Source organism: Nelusetta ayraudi, unplaced genomic scaffold (genome assembly GCF_046127955.1).
Source record: "Nelusetta ayraudi isolate G7.1 ecotype Tasmania unplaced genomic scaffold, CSIRO-AGI_Nayr_v1 ptg000072l, whole genome shotgun sequence".
NCBI classification, from domain to species: Eukaryota; Metazoa; Chordata; class Actinopteri; order Tetraodontiformes; family Monacanthidae; genus Nelusetta; species Nelusetta ayraudi.
Genome location: NW_027466122.1, coordinates 199,094 through 226,088, shown reverse-complemented (window position 1 = coordinate 226,088; position 26,995 = coordinate 199,094). Strand labels below are relative to the sequence as shown.

Below are 26,995 nucleotides of genomic sequence, written 5' to 3'. Positions count from 1 at the left end.
GTAAACAAGGAGCCTGACCAGGAGGCGGGAATTAAAACCGACACGTCTGAGCCGCAGTCGCCGGTGGAATGAAAGAGCGCCTCCCGCTGCTCCCTGCCGCTTTCTCTCTGTGTAATTTCCTGCTTGCCAGTAGGTGGAGCTTGTCTCCTTTGGCTCGAGAGAAAGAGGGAAGGAGGGAGAGAAGGAGATGATTAAAGCGAGAAGAAAGACAGCAAGAGGCGCGAGGGAGGGAGGGCGGGCGGCCGGGCGGGAGAGAGGGAGGGAGGAAGGGAGAGAGAGCGATGGGAGATGGAGAGGGAGGAGAGCGAGCGTCAGCACTCGGCACGTTGAAAGGGCAGATGGTAACCGCGCGGGTAACTGAGGAGCAAACCACTCTGCTGGCCACAGAGCAAGAGATCAGCAGAGACAGGGAGGCGGAGGGAGGGAGGAGAGCCAGCACATGCAGCGCAGCAGAAGAGGAAGAGGAGGAGGAGCAGGAGGAGTAGGAGGAAGAGGAGAGCTTCTGAGAGGAAGCTGCACGCCGGCACTGACGGAGGAGGAGAGGAAGAGACTGAGTACTACTTCTTCTTCTTCTACTTCTGCACACTAACAAGCTCCGAGGCACAGGGAGGGACACGAGAGGCAGGAGATGGAGAGACTGTGAGGGGACGAGAAGAAAAAGTATCCCACCTCTCCACTTTGAGAGGGAACAAAAGGAGGCTGGAGTGAGGAGGAGGAGGCGGCGGTGGTGGCAGCGGCGGCGGAGGCGGCGGCGGCGGACGGGGGATAGTTGGGAGGACCTGCTCAGTGAGAGGTCTGAGGAGGGGATTTGACTCAGCGTGCGCACACGCAGCCAGGACTCAGATTGATGAATGAAAGATGGGAGCAAAACATCTGGAGAGGAGACGACTTAGAAATTATTCAAAGGCGGGAAAGGTAGCGGGATCCACTGGGGGAGCCGAGATTTAAAACAAGAGAGGAGGAGAGAGGAGAGGATTAAAAAAAAAAAACTGTAAAATATATATATATATAAAAAGCAGGAGCAGAGGGTGAAATATTTAAAAAGAGACAGAAGCCGGAGATGAGAAGATGAGCTGGGAGGAGGAGAGTGAGTCAAAGAGTCACCGGCAGAAACTTGGAGAAGAGAGAGAATAAATCAGAGCGGCGGAGGAGGGGGAGGAAGGGGGAGGATGTGCTCCTCCTCTTCTTCGTGTCATTACTCCTCTCCTTTATAAGAGGAGGAGACCCGAGATGAGAAGAGCAGGACAGAGTTGAGGGAGCGGACGCACGAGTGGAAGAAGAAGAGGAGGAGGAGGAGTAGGACAAGTTTCACAGGACTTTTCTTCCTTTTTTTTTCTTCTTCTTCTTCTTCTTCTTCTGCCTCCTCCTCCCGCCGCCAAGCAGCCCCGTCCGTCGTTTACATCACAAGAACCGGCGAGTCCAATGGCGTGCTACTACATCGTGATCAGTTCCACCCACCTGCGTGACGGACAGCTGAGGAGCATCAAGGGGGTGTTCAGGGGACCAATAGGAGCCAACGGCCAGCGGAGCACGGTAGGAGGCCTCGCGTTTGAAAAGTGTTTTCAGCTGCGGCGGAGTTGAAAGGGGGGGGGGGAAGTGACTTTTTCACTCGGAGACTCTTTGAACTGGTCCGTCTTTACGTCCAAACGACCCATCCGGTTTGATCCGGAGTCAGTGGTGACGAGAGCGTGGGCCCCCCTGATCGGCGAGGCTCCTCCGACCGCCTGGTCCCGCTTGATTGTCAGCTCCTTAATCGTTGTGTTTGCCGAGTTAATTAATTGCCACTTCCATTAGGTTAATTGGCTGCTATTGGAGGCAGGAAGATGCAGCTGGGCGGGAGCGAGGCAGCGTGAGCGCGCTGCTCCCCGGCACTTCCAGTCTTCGCTGTTTTTAGGGCAAAACGAGGAACGAGGGGAAGTCGGATTGCTTTCGGAAGAACTCTCAACAACAAATTTTGAACAGTCTTGGAAAACATCGAGCCATGTGGCTTTGTGGAGCAAGACTTTTTTTTTTTTTTTTTTTCAAGTCTTTATCACATAATTTAAACTCTGCGTAAACCTTGTGCCTGGTTTTTCTCCGTTCCGCAAAGAAGCACAATCAGTGCGAGTCCTTGTAGCGATGAGTGCAAATGAATATTCCTGCGAGCTTCAAAGACTCGACTTCTGAAGGTTTTTTTCCTCTTTTTGCGAGGGCAGTGGCGCCGTATTTGGAGGAAATAACACTAATCCCTTCAAAACACTTAATGGTCCCGGCAATAGATCAGTCACGTGACGTGACGCCGGCTAAAAATAAAAATAATACAAACAGACCTTCAGTTGGTGAGGAGTGTCAGGCTCTCCCCCCCTCTGCCTGCGAGACGCCACCGCTGGGCCATATTTCAATTCCTCTTATGTCAATAGTTATAATAGGCGGCCATAAATCATAAAGCATGATGACATGTCATGGTGGAATGATGAGGCTGTAGGTCTCTGGGTTGACTGGCCGGCATTAAATCAACTGGGCATCTGACTTTTGCTACCTATTAATAATAAATAATAAGAAGAATGCACACGGTGGAAAAATGTCAAGGTTTTTCTTATTCAACTCAGAATAGCAGCGATCGTGATTGTATGCTGCAGGTATTTAATGCTATTGTGGCATTATTTTTTATTGTACTAATTGAAGGTTTTTTTCCTGAGAGATGAAGAATGAAAATGTGATGCAGTCAGGAAGAGTGGCGCTGCCGATGGCTCGCTGCTGCTGCTGCTGCTGCTGCTGCTGCTGCTGCTTCTTGCTGAGACTGATGAAGCCTTTGCAAGCAGCACACGACCGGCCGGCTGTTGGTGGGAAAATGAAATCCTTGATCGGAATTTCGTGGGTTGAGTTTGAGGCCACTTTCTTGGGCGGCGGCAGCAGCGGGGGGGGATTTAACATCCAAGTCTGAAACTGCAGAACACACACAGTGACAGACACACAATGTTTCCTCACATTCCAAAGCAGATTGGTGCGGCATCATCGACTTTCGCCAAGTTTGTCTTCTTCTTCTCTCTTAAGTTCAAAAACACCCTACTGTGAATTTTGCTATAAATATATTTATATTACATGTAGGTACAATGACAACTTGGATAAAGACAAAGATATTTTGGGCTAACAACACTCTTTCGTGAAAGGTGCCACGATACAACAGGAGCCACCTGGTGACGATTAGAAAACAATCGCTGTTTGAACATTTATTAAAGCCTTTTGGTTTCTTTTTTTTTTTCAATTTGAGTCATTTTGGTGACACATCATGAGTACTAACAGCTCTTTGACATTTTTCTTGGGTCTATTTCCATGAATTTTACTCCATGATTGGCCAGCCACTCCCGGCTGAAGCACTTCACATCCTGCTCAGTGGTCTCGGTCATTGACTGAATTGACTAATGGTTTTAGCAATTCTACATCAAGACGTCCATCGATTCAATTGTGAGTTGGAGGTTTGCAATAAAGATTCCTGATAATGCAGATTGAAAATATTTCCAGCTTTTATTTCAAACCATCTGTACAACTTTTCGGCTGAAAAACCTGCCTTTTATGAAGTCACCAAGCTGACTCGATCCTCACTGAATCATTTACTAGTTCAGTGATTCATCCTCATTTTTGTCCCTTTCCAAACATCAGCATATCAGTTTTAGCAGAAGGGTGAAAATCCAGGTTGTTTTTATTAGGAGGATATAAACAAAAAAAATAAACAAATTGCTAAACATGCTGTTTCCTGGTGGTCTGTAGTTTGTCGAGAGGCAAATAAATAGTGGGAGTTGGTTGTAGTCCGGAATGGAAAATAAACACTGATGTGCTAAGTGTTGTTAGATGTGGGAGTAGTGAGCCGTTTGCTGCAAACAGCTTCAAACTGCCGACTGACAGTCCAGTGGCATTTTATATATACATCCTGTTTCTGAGCTGCATGCGTGGTGAAAATAATTTTCTGGTCTGATTTTCTGCTTTTTAATCCGCAGAGAGGTTTCAGGGCTGTTGAGCCTCAAGCTAAAAAAAGAACTCGTATGGATCTTTTTTCCAGACGTCAATATGGTTAAATGTCAATGAGTGAAACCTAATACGTGGGCTCCAAATTCTCATATTGACACTGAGAATTCTCATCGGGATGGGGGGTGGGGGGAGGCACATGCAGTCTGTGCATTCGGCGGTGGTGAGGCGAGCCTCCGCTGCCTGGTTACGGTGAAGGTGATGCAGTGAAGCGGCAGATTGGCTGACCAACAGCGGAAGAATTAGTTCCTGGGGCCAGAACGCCGTCCCAACGCTTCACCGTCCAACTTCCTGGGTGCAAATGATGTGCAGTTTCTGTGCAAAAGACTGTGGCACTGGCTTGCTTGGCTTAATGTTACTGCAGTCAAGGATGCAACAGAAAAAGAAAAATTGATGAAAATGAAAAAACAAGTCTTTGTCATGCGCATAAATGTTGCTTTTTGAGCACATCTCCGTTTTTTTACCAGGAACCATTCAAATCAGTCCGGCTTTGTCCTTGGAGCGTGTCGGAGGAACGGCTGTTCATGGGAAAAGTTGAAAAAAAAAAAAAAAGGTAAAGAAAATGCACCCGTGTGTTGGATTCTTTAATGACCACGACTGCGACTGAAGGCATGACAATCTCGCCACCACCTCCCCAGACCACTTTCCCCGACACGTCCCCCACCCACGCCAACCAGCCAGAGTGACTCGTGAGTCACCTCAAAGACGACATGAAACTTTCCCTTCGCTGGCACCACGCTGTAAATAAGTGTCCTTCTAATTACCCAGCCGGCCGTGTTCGTCACCCGGACCAGGAATAGACGGCGCGCTAAGAGTTCTTAACGCGCGGTTGTTCCCTCAGTCACCTTCGGATGCGGTCCTGGACTTATTTTAAGGCCTTGGGCCGCGTCGAGGAGGCACAGCGTCTGACGAAACTGCGCGAAATGACCGGGTCTTAAAAATTAATATCCACTTGCTGCATATGCGCGGCAAAAATGAGGGCAGGCGCGTTGGGCGGATTGCGTGAGAGCGACGTGAGAGGCGCGGCGGAGCTCCAGCATGTGGAGATCAATGGGACGGAGGAGCTTCGGCTCCACTGACTCAAAGCCTGTCCCATGTGAGTGAGCTTCATTGTGTCTTCATGAGGTACATGTCATTTTTAGCACTTTTCTTTTATAGCAGACGCGTGGCTATTTTTGAGATGTTATCTTCGTACGTGGATATGTCTGGACAGTAGCCTCCGTCTTCTTCGGAAGGTCGCCTGGGTGTTGTTAATATCAGCTGGGATCACGGAGGTGTTTCCCACCTGTCAGATCTTGATAGGTGGGAAACACCTCCCGCTGTCAGTCCCCTCCTCTCTTCCAGCTACCATTGAAACGGATACATGTCATGTGTCTTTAACGAAGGAAAAACGCTAATGATAATATACACGCTCCCGTGTTGATTCCACGATGCTTTCCGTTCTTGTGTGATTGCTATTTAAAAAAAAAAAAAAAATCCAAAACACATCCTTGCCCTCCAAAAGTTTTGAGGATGAGAACAACTTTGGGAAAAAACACGCTTTGTCTGATGTTTGTGTGTTTTTCTGCCCTTCTCCTCCGAGTTGTGTATATTTGTTTAGAAAGTGACTTGGAGAACTTCTTCTTGATTTTCCTGCATCGCATCATGGCGGTGGCAGGGTGACGCAGTTTAAACGGAGACTGATTTGACGAGCACCAGCTCGCACTCACACTGAGGCACTCAGCCTTGCGTTAATTGTGTGCTTGTGTGGGTGGGATGCATTTTCAATTTTTCTTTTTTTTGATGACATCCAGCAGTTTCTTTTTTTCTACTTCTTTTTTCTTTTTTTCAAGGAGGCTGAATGAATATTTTAAAGCTTGTTTGCCCAACAGGTGTCACAGAAATGAAATAGCGTCGGGGAGGTAATACGACACCTGCTAATAATGGACAAGACTTATAGAAGATGTGCACAGCCAAATGTGTTTTTCCTGAGAGTCTAAGTTGTTTACATTTGACTTGTTTTGGCTCCAGAGACACAAAGCTGCTGAGATGCCTCCAGCCGCTTCAATATTTTGATATTTCAATGGCCTTTGACTCCAGTCCTGTTAAAAAGCAGCTTTTTTTCATCAATCAAAAAACACACATAATTTATTTATAATTTGCTATATACAAACACATGCAAAATGTGTATATAATATACAAACACTCAGTTTGATGTAAGACAATTTCATAATGCGCATTCAAATTCAAATGGACCACATATTTATTTGCCCAAAAACAGGACTTAAACCCTCCTCTAAAAAAAGAGAGAAGTTTATGATGCCTACACAGAGAAATGCCTCATCCAACTCAACATAATCTTGTTTCATAACCGCGCTGTCGGCTTCATCCTAATTCCCAGAGTTTTTATTTATTTATTTATTTTTGGCATTTTGGCACTTTGTCATCGCACAGGTGAACAGATTTCTCACTTAATCCTTACATCAGCCTCCTCTTTCATCTCTTAAAGGGAAAACACGTCGTTCCAGCGCCGTTGTTTTCCTCCACTGTACTTGAACGGCTCCACTGTGCCAGAGGATGCAGCCAATCCAATTTCTCTCAATATCCTCCCTGGGCGGAGTCCAAACTACATCCAAACTCCACTTTATTAATACCACATTCATAACTGTGCACACATCTCGAGTCCTATGCGCTCCCTTGTGCACGTGTATATGTGTCCGCATGCATGTGTGTGTGTGTGTGTGTGCACGCGCGAGCGCATCTGAGTAAATAGTTGACGGTAGCTCCGCTGCACCATTAATTCATGACAGCCCACCAGCCGTCAGGGAATATTTCACACCTTTCCCAATATCAGCCAGGCCAGAATAGTGTTGCTATAGAAACATCGATTCCAGTTAGTTAAATATTGCTGATTTCTAAAAACCCCCACTTGGCACGAGGAGAAAAGGAGAAAAGGAGAGAAAGTTGACGTGGAAATTCCCTCTCAGCGTTCTGGTCTGGTTTGTTTTGCAGCAGCTCTGATGTTGAAAGTTGCGACGGGCAGCAGCACTCCGCAGCAATCTGAGGGGGAAGTGGAGCCGGGTGGGCTTTTTTTTTTTCTGTCCTTTTTTTTTTTTCCTTCACTGTCGTCCGAGGTTTGCACTTAGTGTTGAGTGTTTTCAATTAAAAACCACAGGTCCCGCTGACCGTCTTGTAAAAGCAATAATGTCCCTCAAACCGCAGTGCGATGGTGCAATATTCTCTTTCAGCGCTATTGGCTATCTGAGATCAATGGCCAAACAACACCCGTGACACCGCAACAATATACACCCGCTGTCTGTTGCCTGGTAATGTAGCGTGTGGGCGTGTATGTGCGCGTGTGTGTTTGTGAAAGAGAGAGAGAGAGAGGGAGAAATGTGTGTTTGTGTGTGTGCGTGTGTGTGTGTGTGTGTGTGTGTGTGTTTTGAGCTAAATTGCCACCAACATGACTCGTCACTCCATAAATTAGCACCAATCAGGACACTCTGTGCATGTCTGTAGATGGATGTGTGTGTGCATGTGTGTGTGCGTGTGTGGTAAAGAATCGTGAAGAAAAATTGTTGGACCGTCCTTCTGGCTTTGAGAGCGTTATGCATGTGCGCAAAGCTCGTACGTGTGTTTCCCATCGTTTTGAGTGTGTGCGCGTGTGTGATTGTGGTGCGTGTCTCTCTGTGTGTAAAGGAGTTGTGAGTACATGGTGTGCTTCATTGATGTGTGAAACATCAGCTATGACTGTGGAGCCATCTGTTCCAAAGGGAGAGACAGAGTGCAAGTGTGTGTGTGCGTGTGAGTGTGTGTGTGTGTGTGTGCGTGCACATGCGTAGCTACTCCGAAGCATGAGTGTGTTTATTTGTGTGTCTCTGTGCTTTTCGTGAGCAGTTGTGTATGAATTTCTTTAGTGTGTGTGTGTGTGTGTGTGTGGTGCTGGTGATGGTGTCGGTAGTGGGGGTGGTGTTGGGGCTCCAAAGCTGAGTTTCACTGGGGAAGAAATATTTTTTTGGAAATATCTCGCAGCACAGCGTCTCTACATGTCTCTGGGTTTAGACTTCCGCAAACTTCAGATCAAGTTTTATTGAATTCATTAATTAGTGGATATTTCTTATTTGAAACGACTGATCATTTTACAAGTGCGGATACAAAACCTCATAATGAGGTTGTGAATTGATATGCACAGTTTGGCATCTGAATAGATACCCCCCCTAACTGAATAAATAGTCCCGCATCAAACCTTTTCCGCTGATTTGGATCGATTTTATGATTTTTTTCTTTCTTTCTTGCACGAGCGTTGGGCAAAAATGAAGCATAATTAAAAGTCCAGTTTGTTTAAAAAAAAAAAAATTGGATCCCCATAAAACTCAGAATTTGTTCTCTCACTACAAGGCGCCTCTATCTCGTCTTGGCTGCAGCTCGGTGACAAACAGTCCGAGACGCCTCCCACCGTCCAGTCAGCGGGGACTCAGGAGGGTGTGTCACCACCACTTAACACAATCAGTGTGGGGGTCCGAGAGGCGGGAGGTGAAAGGTTGCTTAAATTAAAAACCCCACCGCTCAGCTCATATCGCCTGACCCTTTGACCCCTGGGGGAGCCATCAGTCACGCGCACAGAGAAACAAAAAAAATCAATCGTGAGTTCATGAGCTAAAAACGCAAAGTAGCGCCAGTGTGCATTACCGCAGTACTTTGTCAGCACTGTGGCTACTTCGCTCACACTGTTTACTCCCCGAAAATTTCCCTTTTGAAATGCATTTGACAGGACCGGCCCACACCTGCCACTAGTGAGCGCTGCGATTTGAACACGAACCTGCAGTGCGTGACGCACTGGCAGCAGCTGTAGAAACGCAAAAACAAGGTTGGAGGCGTTTTCAAGCTGGAGCGCACGAGGCTGAAAACGTGTCTGTCCTCCCTTAAACTTTAACATTCAAATGTGTGTGGCAGCGGTGGGGATATATATTTAAATTTATATATATATATACATATAAACGCCCTCCCTGGTGTTTTCTGTAAGCCGGAGGTCTTCAGGGATTGAAATGGTTAATTTTAAGTATTAATAGACACCTCGACACGCTTGAGCTCGCGAGCCACCAAAACCAAAGTTAATGAGCTGAGCTGCTTCACGGTACTTCAACTATGGGGTGTTGGGTGGGAAAACAACAACAAAAAAAAACTAACATGTTTTCCAAAATCCATAAGCCTGTGCGCTGGAATGTTAGTGGATTTAATTTGGCCTCTGTGTAATCCTCGAGATACGCCTGTGCCCGCAAACTCTCCACTTCAAGGAGAAACATGTTGCTGAATGCATATAGAATTTCAAGTTTTATCACAAACTGTAGAGCAAAAGTCGTAAAGAGGAAGTATTCATCAGAAGAAAAAAAAACTTTACCTAAATAATTGATTGTCACAGGGGTGTGTGGGCAGGACCCACATGCAGATTACTCTGGGTGTGGAGAAGAGAAAACTTCATATTCCACATAATTATCAGAATTTGACTTAAGGTGTCCTCATGGGGTAAATAACAAAAACCAAACCGGGAGACAGATAGTAAAGAAAAAGGGAACAAAACCGTAACAAACTCGGAGACCTGGAGATACAGACAACCGGGCCAAAGCCAGACGCGACGCAACAACCATGATAAATCAACGACTGAGCAGAGACAAAGGCGGACAAGGAGTATTTATACTTGAGGCCAGGGGCGCACAGGTGAGAACAATCATGGGCAGGACTGACAACGAGGCAATCAGGCAACAAAAAAGGCGGGAAAGGCAGTAAAGCACAGAAAATAGGATGAGACTTTCAAAATAAAAGAGAGCATGACTAAACCAGACCATGGCAATAAAAGACTTAAAAAAAACAAACAAAAAAAAACACTCATAAGAGCAAAAAAAAACCCCCAACCTTTTAGCCATATTTGAGAGGTTTTGCGAGGTTTAGGTGTTTCCATTAACAGAATTTGCGCAATTCTAGGGGTCGTGGAAAGGCAGCTACTCGCTGCTGGTTGTCCTCTGCTCCGTCTGAAAGTGAAAACAACCACCCACCTTCAGCCACAGGCGAGGGTGGCAGGGTGCAGAGTGAACACCCCCAAAACTGAAGAATTGTTCCCAACAACACGACAAGTTCCCACACCGAGGAAACACCGAGCACCGAGCCACGCTCGGCCGCTCACATCCCGACCACCTCACCGCTTCGGGAAACAAAGACAAGGTGCCAAAACAACAACAACAGCATATTGCAGTGGTGCGGGACTTAAAGAAACACACACAAAAACACACACACACACACACACACACTGCAACAAAATCAACAACACCACTGGAGATTAGCACTTTATTTTCCTCCAGCAGAAGATGTCCTTAATGAGTTGATGAGTGCCGAGTGTTAAAATATATATTTATGAAGCGCCGTCGCTACTCGATTTCCATGGAAACTGAGGTAGCATGTTGAAGGTGAGTGGGCGTCGACGCGACTCAGATGAACCCTGAGAATGTGGTGGGAGGGACGGAGGGAGAAGAAGTGACAGAGGAAACAGAAGCAGATGGAGAAAAGTAGGAAAGGCACGCGAGGGGAGGAAAAAAAAAAAAGGGCTCTGGATTCAAGTTTTAATGAGTTAAGTTTCTACCCCTGTATTTTTTTTTTTTTTTTACCTTCCTCTTCACTCAAGGAGACATTTGTTCATTTTCTCTCTCTCACTCACTAAATTTCCACTTTTTAATCTACTCTCGCCGAGTTCAACATCTCCACAAAACGAAATGTCAAAATATGTTGATGGTTCACGGCGAACAAAAGTGGAAAAAAAAAAAACTCCTCAGTTTTAGTGTGTGTGTGTGTGTGAAGTCTTTGGTGAAGACAAATGTTCTGATAAAATTCCACTGACAAAAAAAAAAATCCCGAATGAAGATAAAATCAGGTGTTGTTGGTGAAAATCGCTTCTTCAGTCCTACTGTGAAAAAGTTTCTGGTCACCTTGGAGGACGAACACTGCAAACAGCAACTTTTTAAGAGCATTAAAGCAAAGTGAGTGAGAGCAGAAGCAGCAGAACTGGAACTTCTGGCCCTGCAGTAATTAGTCCTGCAGCTCAGCCAATGGGATCGCTGCACTTACACCAAGATGACCCACAGTCACCTGAGATGGACTTTTGCTTCAAACTTTTACCATCCCTTCATCTTTCCATTCCATCACTCCATCCGCTTTATTCTCTCCTCTTTCTTTCTCCTCCTCCACCCCACGTTCTTCACATTCCCCTCCACTCACCGCCTCGTCTTTCCCGTCCTCTGCGGCCGCATTTGCTTTCTAATCTTTCCCTAATACCATTGCATATTTGTTCTGCCTCCGTCGCCGCTCCTCCGTCGCCGTTTCCTCCCCTCTTCTTTGCTTTTCCGCCTCTTCTTATCTCTCCTTGACTCCTTTGACTCCCTCCTCTGCTCTCGACAAGCCCCCCCTTTTAACCTTGCTCTCCACTTATCTTTTCATTTCCTTTCTCTCCTTTTTCGGTGCGTATTCTTTTTTCCCCCTCCCTCCTCCTCCTCCTCCTCCTCAGTCCATCACCTTCCGCTGCCCTTCTCCAAGAATCTGTTGCTCCAACTTGCTCCGTCTCTCCTCTTCTCCCTCTTGTTCCTCCTCTTTGCGCAACTTCTTTTTTCTACGCTTAAAATGTTGAAAGCTTTCTTCCCTCTGTGGTTTCCCTCCAATTTCATACTTGTCCTTGTATTTTTCCCTCTCTGCTCACTTTTCTCCAATCTCACGTTTCCTTATGGCTCATTTTCCTTTTGCATTTTTTTTTTTTAAACCTCTCCTTGAAGCTCAAATTTTTCTGCACCTCTTATCGTTTTGGTCCACTTCCTGCTTGTTTTGCTCTTTGTTTAAGCTTTATTTTGGTGTTGGCTTTCAACGCAGACAGAATTTAATATTTATTTGCAATTCACTGGGGGAATAAACCATCTACTACGACTAAACTTCATCAGTCCTTGTTGAACACATTCGAACATGGCTGAACAGGAGGACCCACGCGCATAAAGGAATTTTCTTTATACCAAAACGGTCGAACAGGAGTCGTTATATGGGAAATCCACATGAGGAGGCAGGCAGACAAAAACAGGTGGGGGTTTGGGCAGACTGGCAAAAGGGGGTTAACAGGTCAAGACCGCTGGAATCCTCGCTTATGGAAAAGACAAAGACAATCTGGCAAACAAGACACACTCGGGAAGGGCTTCAATAATAGTGCTAACAAGACACAGGTGGAACTCATCGGCAATTAACGACACGTGAAAACAATCAGGAGACAGGAAGTAAAGCTGAAGACGCTGACGACAGGAAAAAAAGACTTCAAAATAAAAGCGGAAATGCACGAAATGCAAAATAATCCTGGGATGTTATGGAACAGTTGAAACTTGGTTTGCAACTGAGTTGGTGGGTTATTCAACCAAGGATGCTAAATTTTGCTTTTGTTGTTGTTGTTGTTGTTGTTGTTTGGTATATCAGAGGAAGCAGAGACGGGACTATTCTTAATTTTTTGGCCAGCAGAGGAGACATCTCAGCAGGTTTATATCACCTTTGGTCTTTTCATCACCCCCCCTCCTCCTCCTCCTCCTCTTCCTTCTCCTCCCTCGCTCAGTTATTGAGCTGCACAAACAAACAACAATGAAAAATAATAATAAAAACGACAACTGTCCCTTGATTATGAAGCCATCTCCATCTGGATCTCTCTGTCTCTCACACTCTCTCTTTCTCTCTCCCTCTCTCTCTCACACACACACACACACACACACACACGCTGAGCTGAATAGGAAGTGAAACAGAAGGCCAATAAGACACGCTTGACTGGCAACTGCAGTGTGTGTGTTTATGTGTGCGTGTGTGTGTGTGTGTGTTTGGGGGTGGGCTTTGCATCCACCTCTATCATTGTGTGGAACCCGCCGGTCCCTCGACACCTCATCCAGCTGAACTCTGGGGGGATGATTCAGGCTGAAGACACCTGGAGGAGCCGGAGACTGAATATATTTAGACTGCACTGACGGCATCCCGTTGACTAATTCCACTCTCCTGGTGTTGATATTAGCCGACGCCTCCAACTGTCACCTCTGTGGCGTGGCCGGCCGACACGTTCGTCGGCTCTGTACGATCCTGCGTGATGGCAGCGAGATGGTGGGCGAGGGTTTGTAATCAGTGGAGCAAAGATTTTAGGAGGGACACATCTGTGGTCTGAGGAGCCTGGGGAGACACACACACACACACACACACACGCACACACACACACACACACACACACACACACACACACACACACACACACACACACAGTCCAGTGGGATATCATTTATGTCCTCAGATGAAGGAGTCACGAGATTTGTTAGCATGAGAAAAATCTTTAAAGCCTCTTTTCTTTGAACGTGAACTTTACAAGCAACATTTCGGTTTATTTATTTTTTGTGACATTTTCTATTCTAATTCCTAAAAATTTGCATTTTGTTCACAACCTTTTGAGGCTCCTCCAGGCTTAAACAGATTTTTTTTTTTGGGGGGGATAAAACCAACGAACCCTTTCCCACTTTACAAACATAAGATCTTAATAAATCAGATTTTTTTATTGGTTTTGTGGAATGATTTGTTGTTTTAATAGACTAATTAATCGGCTGAAGCATTTTCAGCTCTTTCTTATTTTTTTCCCTCTGACTCCAGATATCCCAAAAAGCTATCAGGATCTCCAGTGTGGAACACAATTAGCCCTGTGTTTATAGCCTCCAGACAAAACTGAAGGCTTTGTGTTTGGAAGGAGCCAAAATGCGATGCCCTAGCATTTCCATGCAATTTATGACATATGACACAGGAGGATGTTTCACGAGGCTGCATGTCTCAACAAAACTCAATGCAACAAATAGGTGGAGGTGCAGGATGCTCTTTTGCCCTGTGGGGGCAGCGGTGGTGTGGACCGGTGACTCCCAGTGTGGCTGCAGGCTCCCTGTTATCTCGGCTTCCTGGCTGTTTGCGTACGTTCTGTACAAATCCTCTGAGCAGAGTCGACAGCGTCTAAACACAGATGACATGTAGATGCCCTTGCTGCGGGGCACGTCGGCAGTGTCGGGGTCGGGTGGGGTGGCGGTGGGCGGGGTGTGGGTTGTAAGTGGAGGGGGCTGCTGTTGATACTTTGGAGCCAGTAATTCGTCCTGCGACGGCCGGCTCTAAGAAGGGAAGACAAGATCGGCCGATATTTTGGCACTCAGGCTCGGCTCTAATGACACAGCAGACCAGCAGATAGCATTGATCAGAGTGACCCCTCCTTCCAGATCAATAGGAATGATCCCATCCAGATAACGTTACACACAATCAATAGTGCTCGGCGTGTGTGTGTGTGTGTGTGTGTGTGTCTGTGTTTGTGTGTCTGCAGTCGCTCCCGGTGACCTGACCTGAGTCTTCTGGATTCCATCTGTGTGTGTGTCTGTGTGTGTCTCTGTGTGTGCGCTTATCCAGTGAATACCTGCATGTGAAAGTGTCTGTGTGTGTCTCTGTGTGTGTGTTGAAGTGGGCACCAGAAGGTCAGCCAAGGTGAACTGTAATGGGACTCTGACCAGATCCAATCTGGGACCACTTGTGGCAAAATGAATTGGCCTCACACATAAGACGAGCGAGTCTCTCCCTGCGCGCGCGCGTTTGTGTGTGTGTGTGTGTGCGTGTGTGTGAATGTGCAACCCTCCGGCTGCCTGTGTGTGTCTCACCACCGTGCCTGTGTGTGTGTGTTTGTGCCCGCCTTTGTAAAGGCCAGCACTTGCTGAGGAAAACTAATCTAATTTTGACAGGTTTGCACAGACAAAAGGCCACATGTATTAAAATAAATAAATGAATTTCACAAAGCGCCACATTGGGTCAGAGCTTCCGAGGCTCGAAACCGATGCGTGTTTCACACGCCAGCAGCCACCCGGGCGACAAGTGTAAAATGCCACACGATTGGTGGCGTCGCCTCCCGGGGAAAAGTGTCTCCGTTTCCCCGCCGGCTGCTGGTAGGACGGCTGGCGCTCGGCTCGGCGGATCAGGTGCCGCCTTAAATCCTGGAAATCTCTCTGTTGACTTTGTCGCCCCTTCACCCAGCATCAAGCAGTCTCTCTGTCCTCATGCCCTGAGGTTCCTCGGCTCAATGGAGATGGATGGTGGATGTCTGGACACCAAGGTTGCTGCTGAGCTGACTTTCCACAGCAAAATAGGGTACAGGACACTGTGTGTGTGTGTGTGTGTGTGTGTGTGTGTGTGTGTGTGTGTGTGTGTGTGTGTGTGTGTTTGGATAATATTGTGAAAAGTTTACCCTTTATGAAATGCAGAACAGAAGGCGGTCCAAAAAAGACACATTGGAAAAGATGTTTTCGTAATTTAAAGTATTCTAAAGCATTTTTCAGCCTTCATAAAACAAAACAAAACAATAAATCTGTCGACTCAACAGGTGTCTACAAAAAAGAATCGCATCCACTTGAGAAGCTTCTGAGTGAAGAACTTCATTGTGAGGTTCTGAGACCTCATGCAGAGGGAAAGTGGATGCACAAAAATATCGTCTGCAAAGCCTGAAATTAGTGTCATTTTGCTTCCCTCTGCCATTTGTCTGCGGCTGGAGGGTAAAACTGCAAAAAAGGGGAAAAGATGTACATAAAAGATAGAAACAAGGGGAAAGCCAACAAGAAAAGATAACTTGGTTTCCCGTAAAGGTGGAAACCACCAAATAAAGAACTGAACGAAGCTGTTTGGGTCAAAGGTCTTCAAAAAACAAAGAACCAAGTCCAGTTGCAACTCAACTCCCAGGTCAAACAAGTCTGTTTGTGTGGAGCTCAGCCACTTACAGACACCCACAGGTGCAGCACGTTAGGGTGGAGACAGGTGATCAAGAAGGAGGGAGGTCAGCAGGAGTTGGAAGTGGAGTATTTGAAGGCAATGACGCAGAAAACTAAAAATTTACCACAAACACGTGAGGCAAACATGAATGAATGCACCGCAACCGGCTGCCGAAATGCCAAACGCTGTCATTTTAATGCGAAGTTTGTATCCGTGAAGCTCGTCTCGAATGCTGATCGAAAAAAAAAAAAAAAAAAAGCATGAAAGTCGGCGCCGTTGTGATCTGGATCGCTTGATTTGTTTTGACCTTCAGAGTCGAGCGCAAATAAGTGACTAACGAGAAACGAGGGCTGTTCCCACATTGGTATGCAGAGAGCACTTGGAGTCACTTTGACTTTTGTTGCTCCACATCTCGGGGGTTGTGTCACCGCAGGAACAAACAAAACACGTTAACACTTTGGCTGGAAGGGACAAAAGAAAAAAAAAACAGAAAAAAGAAAGAACGAGAAGAAAAGTATCCGTGAAATTTCTGGATGGAAAGCGAAAAAAAAAACCCAAAAACTGTGCTGACTTTACTTCTTGTAAAGAAGTTTGGTTTTTTTTCCCCCCACCAGTGACAGCAGCATCTCGCTGCCTCACTCCGGCCCTGATTCGGCCGGTTCAGCATAATAATGTCCACGGGGATGTTTCAAAACCTCTCCTGCAACAAAATCCACCTCTCCACCATTAATCTGTATGTTCAGTATCGGCGCCGCCAGACGCCGGGATTATTGTATAACAGGGCAAATAATCGTACATATAAATGTAGATGGGGGGGGGGGGAAACCCAGGGGTGAGTGCATTATGCCGCGCTAAAGATATGATAATACATTCATGGGTTCACCGAGCTGACACAAATAGGCTCCAACAACAGAGCGGCATTTTATTACACATCCACACACGGCACGCCGCAGCGTGAGAGCACAAGTTTATGTGAAATCTGCCTCCGTAAACCGGCTTTTTCACGCCGCTGTTTGGCCTCAGAGCAACAAAAGAACAAATTTATATGCATAATAATTAGCCAGTAACATAAATAACAATAATAAAAATAAAAAAAAATCACCGCTTCCTTGCTTGGATGAGTCAAACCAAAATGATCTCGAGAGGCCAAAGAGGAAACTGGAAAAAATTACAAAAAATCTGCTTTGCTTGTGCTGAACAGAAGACTTGTGTGTTTGTGGCACCAACACTGCAAGACAACTACATGATTAGACACAATCAAAGGTGGCTTTTTTTGTGTGTGATTTGTCTGCACAACAACACAACAACAACAATCACGGCAAATCCCACAACAGCTCAGGTGAAACAGGAGACTTTTGGAAAACTTCCCCTGGAGTTTCTTGCTTTTTTTTTTCATAACTTTTTAGCAAAACTTCACTTTACAGTTTTTTCTTTTGTTTTTGTTTTGATGTCATACTTTGTGTGCAAGCATTGCTTGTGCACTTTATGCATTCCTCTAGCAGATAAATCTACTCTGAACCCTGGCAGCGAGATATTTTTCATGTATCCGGATAAACACACTTTCCCCCAATAGACTGAAGACAAGGAGCCGTTGACGGCAGCGTCTGGTTTTATATTTAGTTTGTATTTCCTTTTAATATCCAGCAGCTCAGCATCCTTGAGGGTTCAAACCTATGGCTTCCTCTGGCATTGCCCGACTTTTGATGTCGTTATTGTCTTGCATTTCCACAAAAGTCCTGTGGTTTCTCAACAATAAGTGTGTACCTGTGTATAAAGCAAACAGATGTGGGAATAAGGGTGGGGCAAAAACAAGCTAATTGACTGGGTGGCGGATAGTGGGTGGAGCTCCGGCATCTGATTAACACTGCACCTCTGATGCTGCTTTTAATCCTGTGATTGAAGAAGAATAGTGGCCCAAAACAGCAGTCAGACAGAGATTGGAACAGGGGCATTGAAAGCTGAACCAATTCTACAAACATGAAAATGATCCTGCCAACAGTTTTTCTTTCTTTTTTTTTCCTTTTAGCTCTGCTGTTTCTCTTAATCTCTCCAAGTCTTTATTGTTCATAAGTGCGTCAACGAGTCACAAAAACTGACAGAAAAATTGCTTGAAAAGACGACGTCGGAGATGATTCTGTGTGTTTTTCCTTCTCTCTCGCCCCTGTTCATCCATTGTTAGCATTCATCCATTGATAAAGAGGCGATAATGAATCTCCGCTAAAATCAGCTGTAATTTCCCACGTGGGGGTGCTGGGAAGAGGGGGGGGGGCCGAGAGGTTTAGGGGGCTGCAAGCTGCAAACACTCCAGCAGTTGGATTCCAGCCCTGCGTGGCGAACAGGCGTTTTAGCATTCAGATGGCGGGCTCACAGCGGAGGCCGCCCAGAGAGGCTGCGGGCACAGGTCGCATCCAAACACCTGGTGGTCAACTCCGCACAGCCCGCTGCGTTAGCGCCACCTGTGTCCGCCGCCGCTGCGATTCGCGACGTCCCTCCGTTTTACCGCATTCCCCGCCACACGCCCACGTGCAGCCATGAATGTAAATAAACCAACGCTGAGCGATGCCAATATGGTCGCAAAAACACACACACACACACACGCACACGGGAGAGACGCACACACACACACACACACACACACACACACAGACACACACACACACATGTATAGATCTGTATGCAGAGTTGGACTTTGCTTCTATTTCTGGCTGGTTCCGCTTGGTCGCGAGCGCCGGTGCATTTGAGTCTTCTTGGTTGTAAAATACAGCTTGTGGATACATGTTCTCCTCCACAAAGATTTGTTAGCTCTCTCTATTACATGGTGCACGTCCGTGGGCTTGTGTGTGTGTGTGGCGAGAGAGAGAGGGGAGACAGAGATAACATTGTTCCCACAGAAATCTATCAGCGCCAACAGGATTGCTTTCTCCCTCCGCCTTGCTTTTTCATGTGTTTCATTCCTGTTTCTTCTACCCCCCCACCCCCCGCCGCCTCGCCTCACCCCGCCTCGCTCTATCCACACTAAGAACCCCCCCCGACCCCCCAAAAAAACAAAAAACACCCCCAACAACCCCCTTCCTTCTCCTCCTCCTCCCCCTTTCCACTCGTCTTTCCAATACTCTCTCCTCTCAAGGCCCTCGTCGCCTCACACGGAGCACCAGTTGCACTTTATAACATCCAGTTTAGCAGCTGGACCGCCACAGCGCAGACGCAGCTCGCTTGGGGTGCGGAAGACAATAGATTGCGGGGGCAAACTTGAGCCCGTGCGTGCGTGCGTGAAGCGCGCGTGTGTGCGGGCGAGTCGGCATGTCTGCGAAAGCTATCTTCTCTAAATGATACCCTGCCTTCTCTACCCCTGACAGAGAGAGAGATAGATATGAAGATGGCAGAGGAATGGGAGCGCAGGGGTGAAATGGAGAGGCGGGGAGATGGATGGGAAGAAGGGAGAAGGGGAAGAGGAAAGAAGGGCGGAATGAGGTGGAAAGTGAGACGGGAGGAAGATTTAAATGGCGGGTAAGGGAGGGAGGGAAGGAAGGGGGTGACTGATGGAGGGCGAGAGAATAAAAGGAGATGTATTGGGATTAGGTGGTGGTGGTGGTGGAGGGTGGGGGGTGAAATTAGTTATGGCTGAGACAAGAGGGGCCGCTAGGGCGCAGCAAGGTTGTACTTTGCATTTGTCAGTTCAACCGTCGCACTGTATAATGTATCATTTCCTCCCATATGGAAGGACAAAGTGAGCATCGTGGAGGGGGGCTGATGGGGTGTGGCGAGGGAAGGTGGGGATGTTGGATGCACCAGCAAATAAGCTGCTTCTCCTCCGAAAACGCCCACACTGTGTCGCTGGCTGCAGGCTTCCAGCAGATGTTGGAAATTACGGTTGGACTTCCTGCGCCTGAACTTCCCTTGGCTCTCAGGAGGGGAAGGGTGAAGAGGTGTCTTAATACAAACACCAGCCGGGTCTCCGGTACACAGTTGCGCAAGATTTGGCCGGTAGTTTCCCGAAAACGGAGATGAAAAACAGACTGGAGAGACGACATGTAGTCCCCACTGAGGAACAGAACGCAACAAAAGAGCGTGTTTTCTCTTCTGAGCATGAAGACATTCCAGCGAGTCCACTGTTGTAGTCCAGCCTCTTCAACTTGGGAGCCTCCCACGTTCCAGGCAGTGGTCCAGGATTTTTACGGGTGAACTGCGATCCAGAGAGGATCTGAGGATCTGTCTGCTCAGGACCTCGGCCTAGTGATGAATGCATCATGTGGCCCTCGTTGAATGAGAAATCATCTCAAGGTATTAGCGTTTCCACGCATTAACAACGATCCAGCCATGAGCCAGAAATGGAAGATCGATAGACTTCCTGCAGCTTGGTCGGCACGACTGATTTAGTGGCTCAAGATGACACGGAACTCGTCACTGGCGGTGATAGATGGTGTAAAATGCAGCTTTTAAAAGGTTTTCCAACCATGTAAGACGATGAACTCCAGGCTCGTCGAGGTTCTTCTGCCTCTCGAGCCTGCAGCGCTGCAGCTGTCGATCCCCAGCAGGTTACACTCAGCAGTCGAATGGTTGGGAACAAATATTGTCAATACATTAGTCAGATTAAAACAAACTCGCATTGAAGATCATGTAAGATGTAAGATGATTGCATCTAAGCTGCACTTGGCTGCTAATCGTTTGACTCATGTTCCCATCGATGGGAAGAGCTTCATGACTCACCGTGCAGCCCACCAGCGAGGAGCGGTCGAGAGGTTTTGGGATGCTCCCGTGACGTCCGTCGCTAAATATAATCGGCATCTTCGACCCGCAACAATCACTGCCAGGCGCTGTCACTCGCTCGGCCCAAGTTATCATCTAGAAATCAGCCGTTTGCGGTTTGCATTTTGAGGAGGCGTCAACGTCTCAAAATAGTCTCGGGCTGATCAAACTCAGTTTACGTCTCCACATCATGTAGATGCAGTGATGCGGTGATGCAGTTTCCACCTCCTATGTTAACCGTGACAGGCCTGCTGAGCATTTCTTAAGAATTGATTAATCCCCCCCTGCCCCATCTTGCCTTAAAATCTTGTCAGCGCGACCGTTGACTGTTGAGCTGAGCTGATGACTCACTTCTCCAATCAACCGAGGTCAAGTAGTAGCCGTTCCATGTCTTCAATCATGGGATGGAGGAAAATGATAAACAATATGGTGTTGAAGAAAATTGCAACGTCAACTTGTCAACAAGTGAAAAGGTTGTTTTTTTTTTCTTGCATGGTCTCTTACCACGAGTAAACAAACTCTGAATTTAATTTGGATTTTTTTTTTTTCCCCAGAAGAACTCAACAACTGCAACTACATCCAAATCTGAATGTCATTTTCTAGGTCACGCGCACAGGCTTTTTTTTTCTCTCTGTCTCTCTCTCTTTTGTTTTGCTGCAAGCCAAAGGCCATTAAACGTTATTAGGTCATCACATCCCGTCGTTCCACGAACTGTTCAAAGGTCAGTCGTCTTTACGCTACAATGCAGACAAAGAGATCCAAAGGAAAATGACTATTAACTGTTTTTTTTATGACCGTCTTCAACTGTTCTTTTCATTCCAAAGAAGCAGTATTGGAGTTTTGAACAAAAAAAACCCTCAAACATTTACTTCAATCTGCTTTTGCTGTTTTCTATTAAAGCCAACAGAATTTGTAAATAAAGAAGCAGGGAACCGTGTCACCTGTTGGTGGTTTCCCCCGATTACAAGCTCTTCCTGCGGTTCTCGACCGCTTCAGCCGACTGCAATCAGCAGATTAATGGCATTTATCCCTTTCTCAAATTCGTTACTTCAAGTTGTTATTTAAAAAAAAAAGAAAGACAGGTGTTACCATTAGGGTTTTAAATAATTATGCCTGCTGCCAGGAAGAAAAAAAAAAAAAAATAGTAAACCTTTTTTAATTGCCGTATTGGATTGCTCGTGCCGCGCTGCAAACCATTAACCAAATGTCTGAGGAGGCCGATACGCGCTGCGAGGTCGTTAATTGGAATGGAGCAACGCCGCTGGTGCAGACATCCCATAATATAGCTGTAATGGTGAGGAGAGGCGGTCAAGGGAGGCTCTGGTTCAGCTGACCACCTGCTCCTCCAGCAGTCACTCCCTGCTTGGACATTGGCTGAACAACTTCCTGACTTGGCACGGAGTCCCGCCTCCCTCCTCAAGCTCCTCCCATTATTTACCCACCTGTGCCGCCACTCCTCTACTATCCACCCCCCCCAAACCATCTCTTACCTTCTCCTTGGCCCCTCCCTCCCGGCCTCTGACTCTCTATCTGTCTCTATCTCCTCCCATCTCTTTATTCCGTCCTCCCATTACCTCTAGTTGCCTCTTGGAAATTCCTTAACGCCACTTTCCTCTTTCTTTTTCCTTTTTTTCCCCTCTCTTGCGGTGGTCGAGGGAAAGGCAGAGATTGATGGACTGAACAGCAATAAAGAGACAGGAGGAGAGGGGCGGCGGGTGTGAGCGAGTGAGGGGGGGTAATAGGGAGAAGGAGAGATGGAAGTGGGAGGGATGGAGGGAAAGAGTGAGTGAGGGAGGGAGGGAGGGAGGGAGGGAGGAAAGAAGGAGAAGTGAAAAATCTCTGAGCCATAATCTTCACTCAGGCTGGAGAAGCTGTGCCAAGCTGCTGACCACACACACACACACACACACACACACAGAGAGAGTGTGGGCTAAGTTTAAGACAGAGTGGAAATCAATGCAACCACTACCACTATGCATGATAATGAGAACCGCTCTGCCTCTGTATGCGGCCCTGTGTGCTTGAGCGTGTGTGTGTGCTGCAAAACGAGAATCTGTTGCAGTGAGCCCCACTGGATATCACCAGAGTATGTGTGTGTGTGTGTGTGTGTGTGTGTGTGTGTGTGTGTGTGTGTGTGGCCTAATCCTAACTAAGCCTGTGGATGTGTGTCTAACTCTGATACAGAGTCAGAGGCTGATTGGTGTATCTGCCCCCTGAATGTGTGTGTGTGTGTGTGTGTGTGTGTGTGTGTGTGTGTGTGTGTGCACTCCATGTGCACACATCTATATATAAGTGTGCTGCGCCCGTGCGGGTGCCGCCTTGCTGGAGGTAAACTCGCCTCAGACGGAAAAGCAATGAGAGTTCAGGTTCAACAAAAAGTCACTTTATTAAATCTGTCGGAAAAGGGCAGGGGTGCTAAGTGAAACTAAGCCCCTTCCTCGGTCACGCCGTCTTCACTCGGCCGACTCGGGCCTAAACGTCGGCTCCGCTGGCCCGTGGAGGAGGGGAAACCTGGAGGCGGCGGTGGGTAAAGATTTGGCCCCGCGGTGTTTGGAGGTTAACGGCGGGGTCGAGCCCCGACAGGGAGCTCTCACCCGTCCACGTCCGCCGCTCGGAGCCGCGATCCACAATCGTTATTCCCGCTCACGCTGCGGGTTTTAGCCGATCCATACGAGCACGTCCCGATCCTGACACGTTGGACAGTTCATCAGCCACTCATCCCCTTACATTAGCGGAGGGCCAAGGCGCTGAGCTGCAGGCGGCAGCAGGGTTTGAATCCTCTGGCTGCATCTGTCTAACCCTCCTGTATAACACTGGTGTCTCTTTGTGTGTGTGTGTGTGTGTGTGTGTGTGTGTGTTGTTGTTGTTGTTACTTAAAACACTGACTTACGCACCAGCGTCATTTGAACTTTCCTCATGTATCCATCTTGGTGAAAAGCCTGCAGAGAGTGTTTTCAATGCGGAGGAAGCTGACTGGATGAACCCGGTGCGTCACATTTCAGTGGACCAATCAGACTTGCGATATGTTGCCAGGCTGCTAGAGCCTGAGGCTGCCTATGGATCGGAGGGGCAACATTGGTTCTGGAAAATGAAGTCCAAGCGTTTTTTTGTGTCATTGATTACATCAGCTACAGAGTCTTAGCAGATACGTGAGATACATGTTGTTATATAGAATTTCAGGTTATGATGTTATTATGTTTGCTGCGTAGAAGCAAATAGCGCCACCTGGACCTGAGTGGTGAGGTTGCAGGCTGACTGAAGCACCCCGAACAGACACTTCTAATCTACTGGCTTTAATTGACAAAACAATAAAAAAAAATTAATAAATAGTGAGTTTCTCATTGTTTCTGTTCCAAGATTTAATCTCCTTTAAACTGGAGGGCGGCACAGAGAGGCAGACATAGTGATTTACTGTGCCAGTCGCTAAATTAGTTTTCAGAGCCTGTATATAAATGTGTGAATGCATGCTGCTGCTGCTGCTGCTGCTGCTGCTGCTTTGTGTCTGTGAACAAATTCAGCGTCAAAAATGCATAATCTTTTTGACCCAAAGTCAAGGAAACTCATGCAAGAATGAATATATACATATATTCTTGCATTTGAACTTCAGTCAGACCGGATCGACAGTTTGCTTTTTCAACCCGCAGCACCTGTGAAAAACATCATGTGAGCTGGAAACCTGGAACGACTTGCATGTCTGCGTCCGTCCTGCAGGGGCAGCAGAGGAGGAAACTTTCTCGAACGATCGCACATGGAAACTGCGATTGCGTTGCGTGTTTTGCCGCACACACAGGATCGCACAACCAACGTCCTGTGCTGACCTGTTTTTTTTTTTTTCATGGGCAGTTTCGTCTGACTTGTGTATCAAAATTCACACTCTGCGGAAGTGTCATTACGACTTTGGCGTCTTCACTCTACACTGAAATGGTGGGGAAACACGTCTTTGTCACAGCGATATTGTGTGAAAAATTTCCCACGAGCTAAACTATGACACAGCCTGCTTCACATACAAAGTCTGATCTAGTTTGTTAATTGTTAAACAGTGAACACAGTAAGCTGATATAGTCTAACACAAGTGTGAGTAGAAGCACATATCCAATACACATCAAGGAACTGCGTGGGCTGTAGTAGTGAAAGACAAGACGGCAGCCACGGCTGAAGAAGGCAAGTGAAGTTAAATGGAAGAGAAGAAAAACTCTGACTTGTCACTTCTGCCGACCGACGAGGAGGCAGATAACACAAAACAACAACTGTGGCTCCAGTCGCAGGCTTGTTGGTCTCTGTTGGCGCGCCTTGGCTTCCAGCTCCGGCGAGAAAACGAGCCGAACGACGGAGAGCAGCATTTTGCAAGCAACGGGAGCGGCTCCCAGCTGCAGAGGGTAGCGTCGCGACGTCGACCAAACTATTCTGATGGATGCGCGTGATAACGCAACACACAATTAAATCTTCGCACGCAGTCATTGGGGGATCTGCGGAGCATCATTCACGCCTCATTGTTCCCCCTTATTGAATTTCTCCTGTTGCAGGGCGGGACGGCGGCCAGGCACTGACGGAAAGTTGATGAAAAGTTCAACTGAGTCGGTTTGTGCAACGTTGTGCGTCTTGACGTGCGTTGTGTAGGGCTCAGAACGGAGGAGAGCGGAACTCAAACAGTTCCCACTTTGAGGCGGAGGAGCCGATGAGCTTCCTGAAAGCAGCGTTTTCATTGGCCAGTCTGTCCTTCACCTCCGGTCACGTGTCAGCGCCTTGACACGGTGGATTCAGGATCTTTTGTGGATGCAGGAAAAAAAGGACGTACCCCCCCCGGTTCCTGTTGATGTCGAGTTGGTGCAGACTCCCTCAAAGAAAAGCCTCGAGTGCTGTGTGTGTGCGCGTGCGACTGATGTGTGAGTATGAGTGAGTGTTTTTTTGCACGCCCATGCGCCAGCGTGTGGAGTGTGTGTGTGTGTGTGTGTGTGTGTGTGTGTGTGTGTGTGTGTGTGTGTGTGTGTGTGTGTGGAGGTGCGGCCCTGGTTGGCGGCGGGCGTGATTTGTGAGAGAGTCTGTATGTTAATTGGAGGGCTGTTGTCTTGAGGGATCATCCATTTGTCTCCATCTGGCCTTCTGGCTTCGCCGACGCTTCCCAGCTACATCACACACACACACACACACACACACACACACACACACACACACACACGCTGACCAAACACACACGCATGCGATTGAAGCATTGGCGCAGCTCTGGTTTTCCCTGCCCTGGTCGTCACCCGTCACACCTGACGTTCACAAAGACAAAGACGGTTTATTATCACAGCGGGTCGGAGGACGAGATGTTTTGATGTCCGCCTTCAGTCGCTCTCTTCATCATCACTTCCAGCTTGGTGCTTGCTTTGGATAAAAGCCCGGCAGACTGCGCAGTGCAGGGTGGCTGGAGGGCGAAGTGGCCCAGTCCAGGATTAAGCAGCCTTCCTGCTGTTTATTGGGGCGACCAAGAGGTGGCGCTCACTCTCGTTTCCTTCGCTTTGTTTAAAACGCCTTTTCATCGTCTCACCTCGGCCTGACGGGAGGCAATTGTGAGAGTCGAGTCCTGCATGGCAGCAATAAGGAAGGCTTTCCTGTGTGTGCGTGTGCGTGTGTGCGTGTGCGTGTGTGTGTGTGCGTGTGTGTGTGTGTGCGTGTGTGTGTGTGTGCGTGCGAGCGCCTCATTGGAGGAATGTTTATTCATGGGCTCAGACTGTTTGGCTGCTGGAATGTGGGTCGTGTTCACCGGGCGTCGATGGCAAAAAAAAGTGATGCAATATTAATGTCAATATGCCCGTCACATTCCAGTCTCATTGTGGCAGATTTGGTTGGACGCCTTAAAGGGCCAGACTCATGATTCATTTAGTGTCGGCGGCAGCAGTGGCAGCGGCGGCGGCGGCAGCGGCCCGTTGAGACGAGGCAGAGTGTGTGCGTCTGTCGGAGGAGGGCTTGTGTCGCGCTGACGAGGCTCTTGACTGGTTTTCGTTTAAGCGCGGGTTCAGATCGCGGAAGGGGAAAAAAAAAAAAAGAACTCGCTGTGATGAAATAACAAAGTCCTCCTTTGTAATTGAAGTAGTTGATGGAAGTCGGGGGGGGGGTTTCATCGCCGATTTCTTCGCAACGTCGGTGAAACGCGAGCGCCAAAAAGACGACTTTGTTACAGCCGACTGACGACACGCGGCCAGAAAACTGTTGTCTCGTCTCACGCGGAGACGTTCACAGACGGGCGGCGGCGGTTGGATTCCGTTGCAACAACTCAACTCGCCGTCTGCAGGCAACGTCGGGTTTCTCCTTTTGTTTGTCTGTTCCCTAATTTGAAATTTCAGCTTTTGAAATTTTAACGCCAATGGAAACACACCGCCTGTCTCCGCTGCCTTTACTCACATTCACAGATTTTCACACTCACAGATTTTCAGGAGCTCTTTGATGGAAGGAGAGACCAGAACCG

At 47.5% G+C, this 26,995-nt stretch overlaps 1 protein-coding gene across 1 annotated transcript in view; it reads left to right on the top strand.

The window, feature by feature from the left end:
• Positions 1-447: 447 nt before the first annotated feature.
• The window catches only part of LOC142899436 (G patch domain-containing protein 8-like), a 53,042-nt gene continuing 26,494 nt past the window's right edge, over positions 448-26,995 (top strand). The window contains exon 1 of the mRNA XM_076042991.1: positions 448-1,533. Coding sequence (XP_075899106.1) covers positions 1,423-1,533 — 111 coding nt within the window. The 5' untranslated portion in view covers positions 448-1,422. The remainder of the gene's footprint in view (positions 1,534-26,995) is intronic.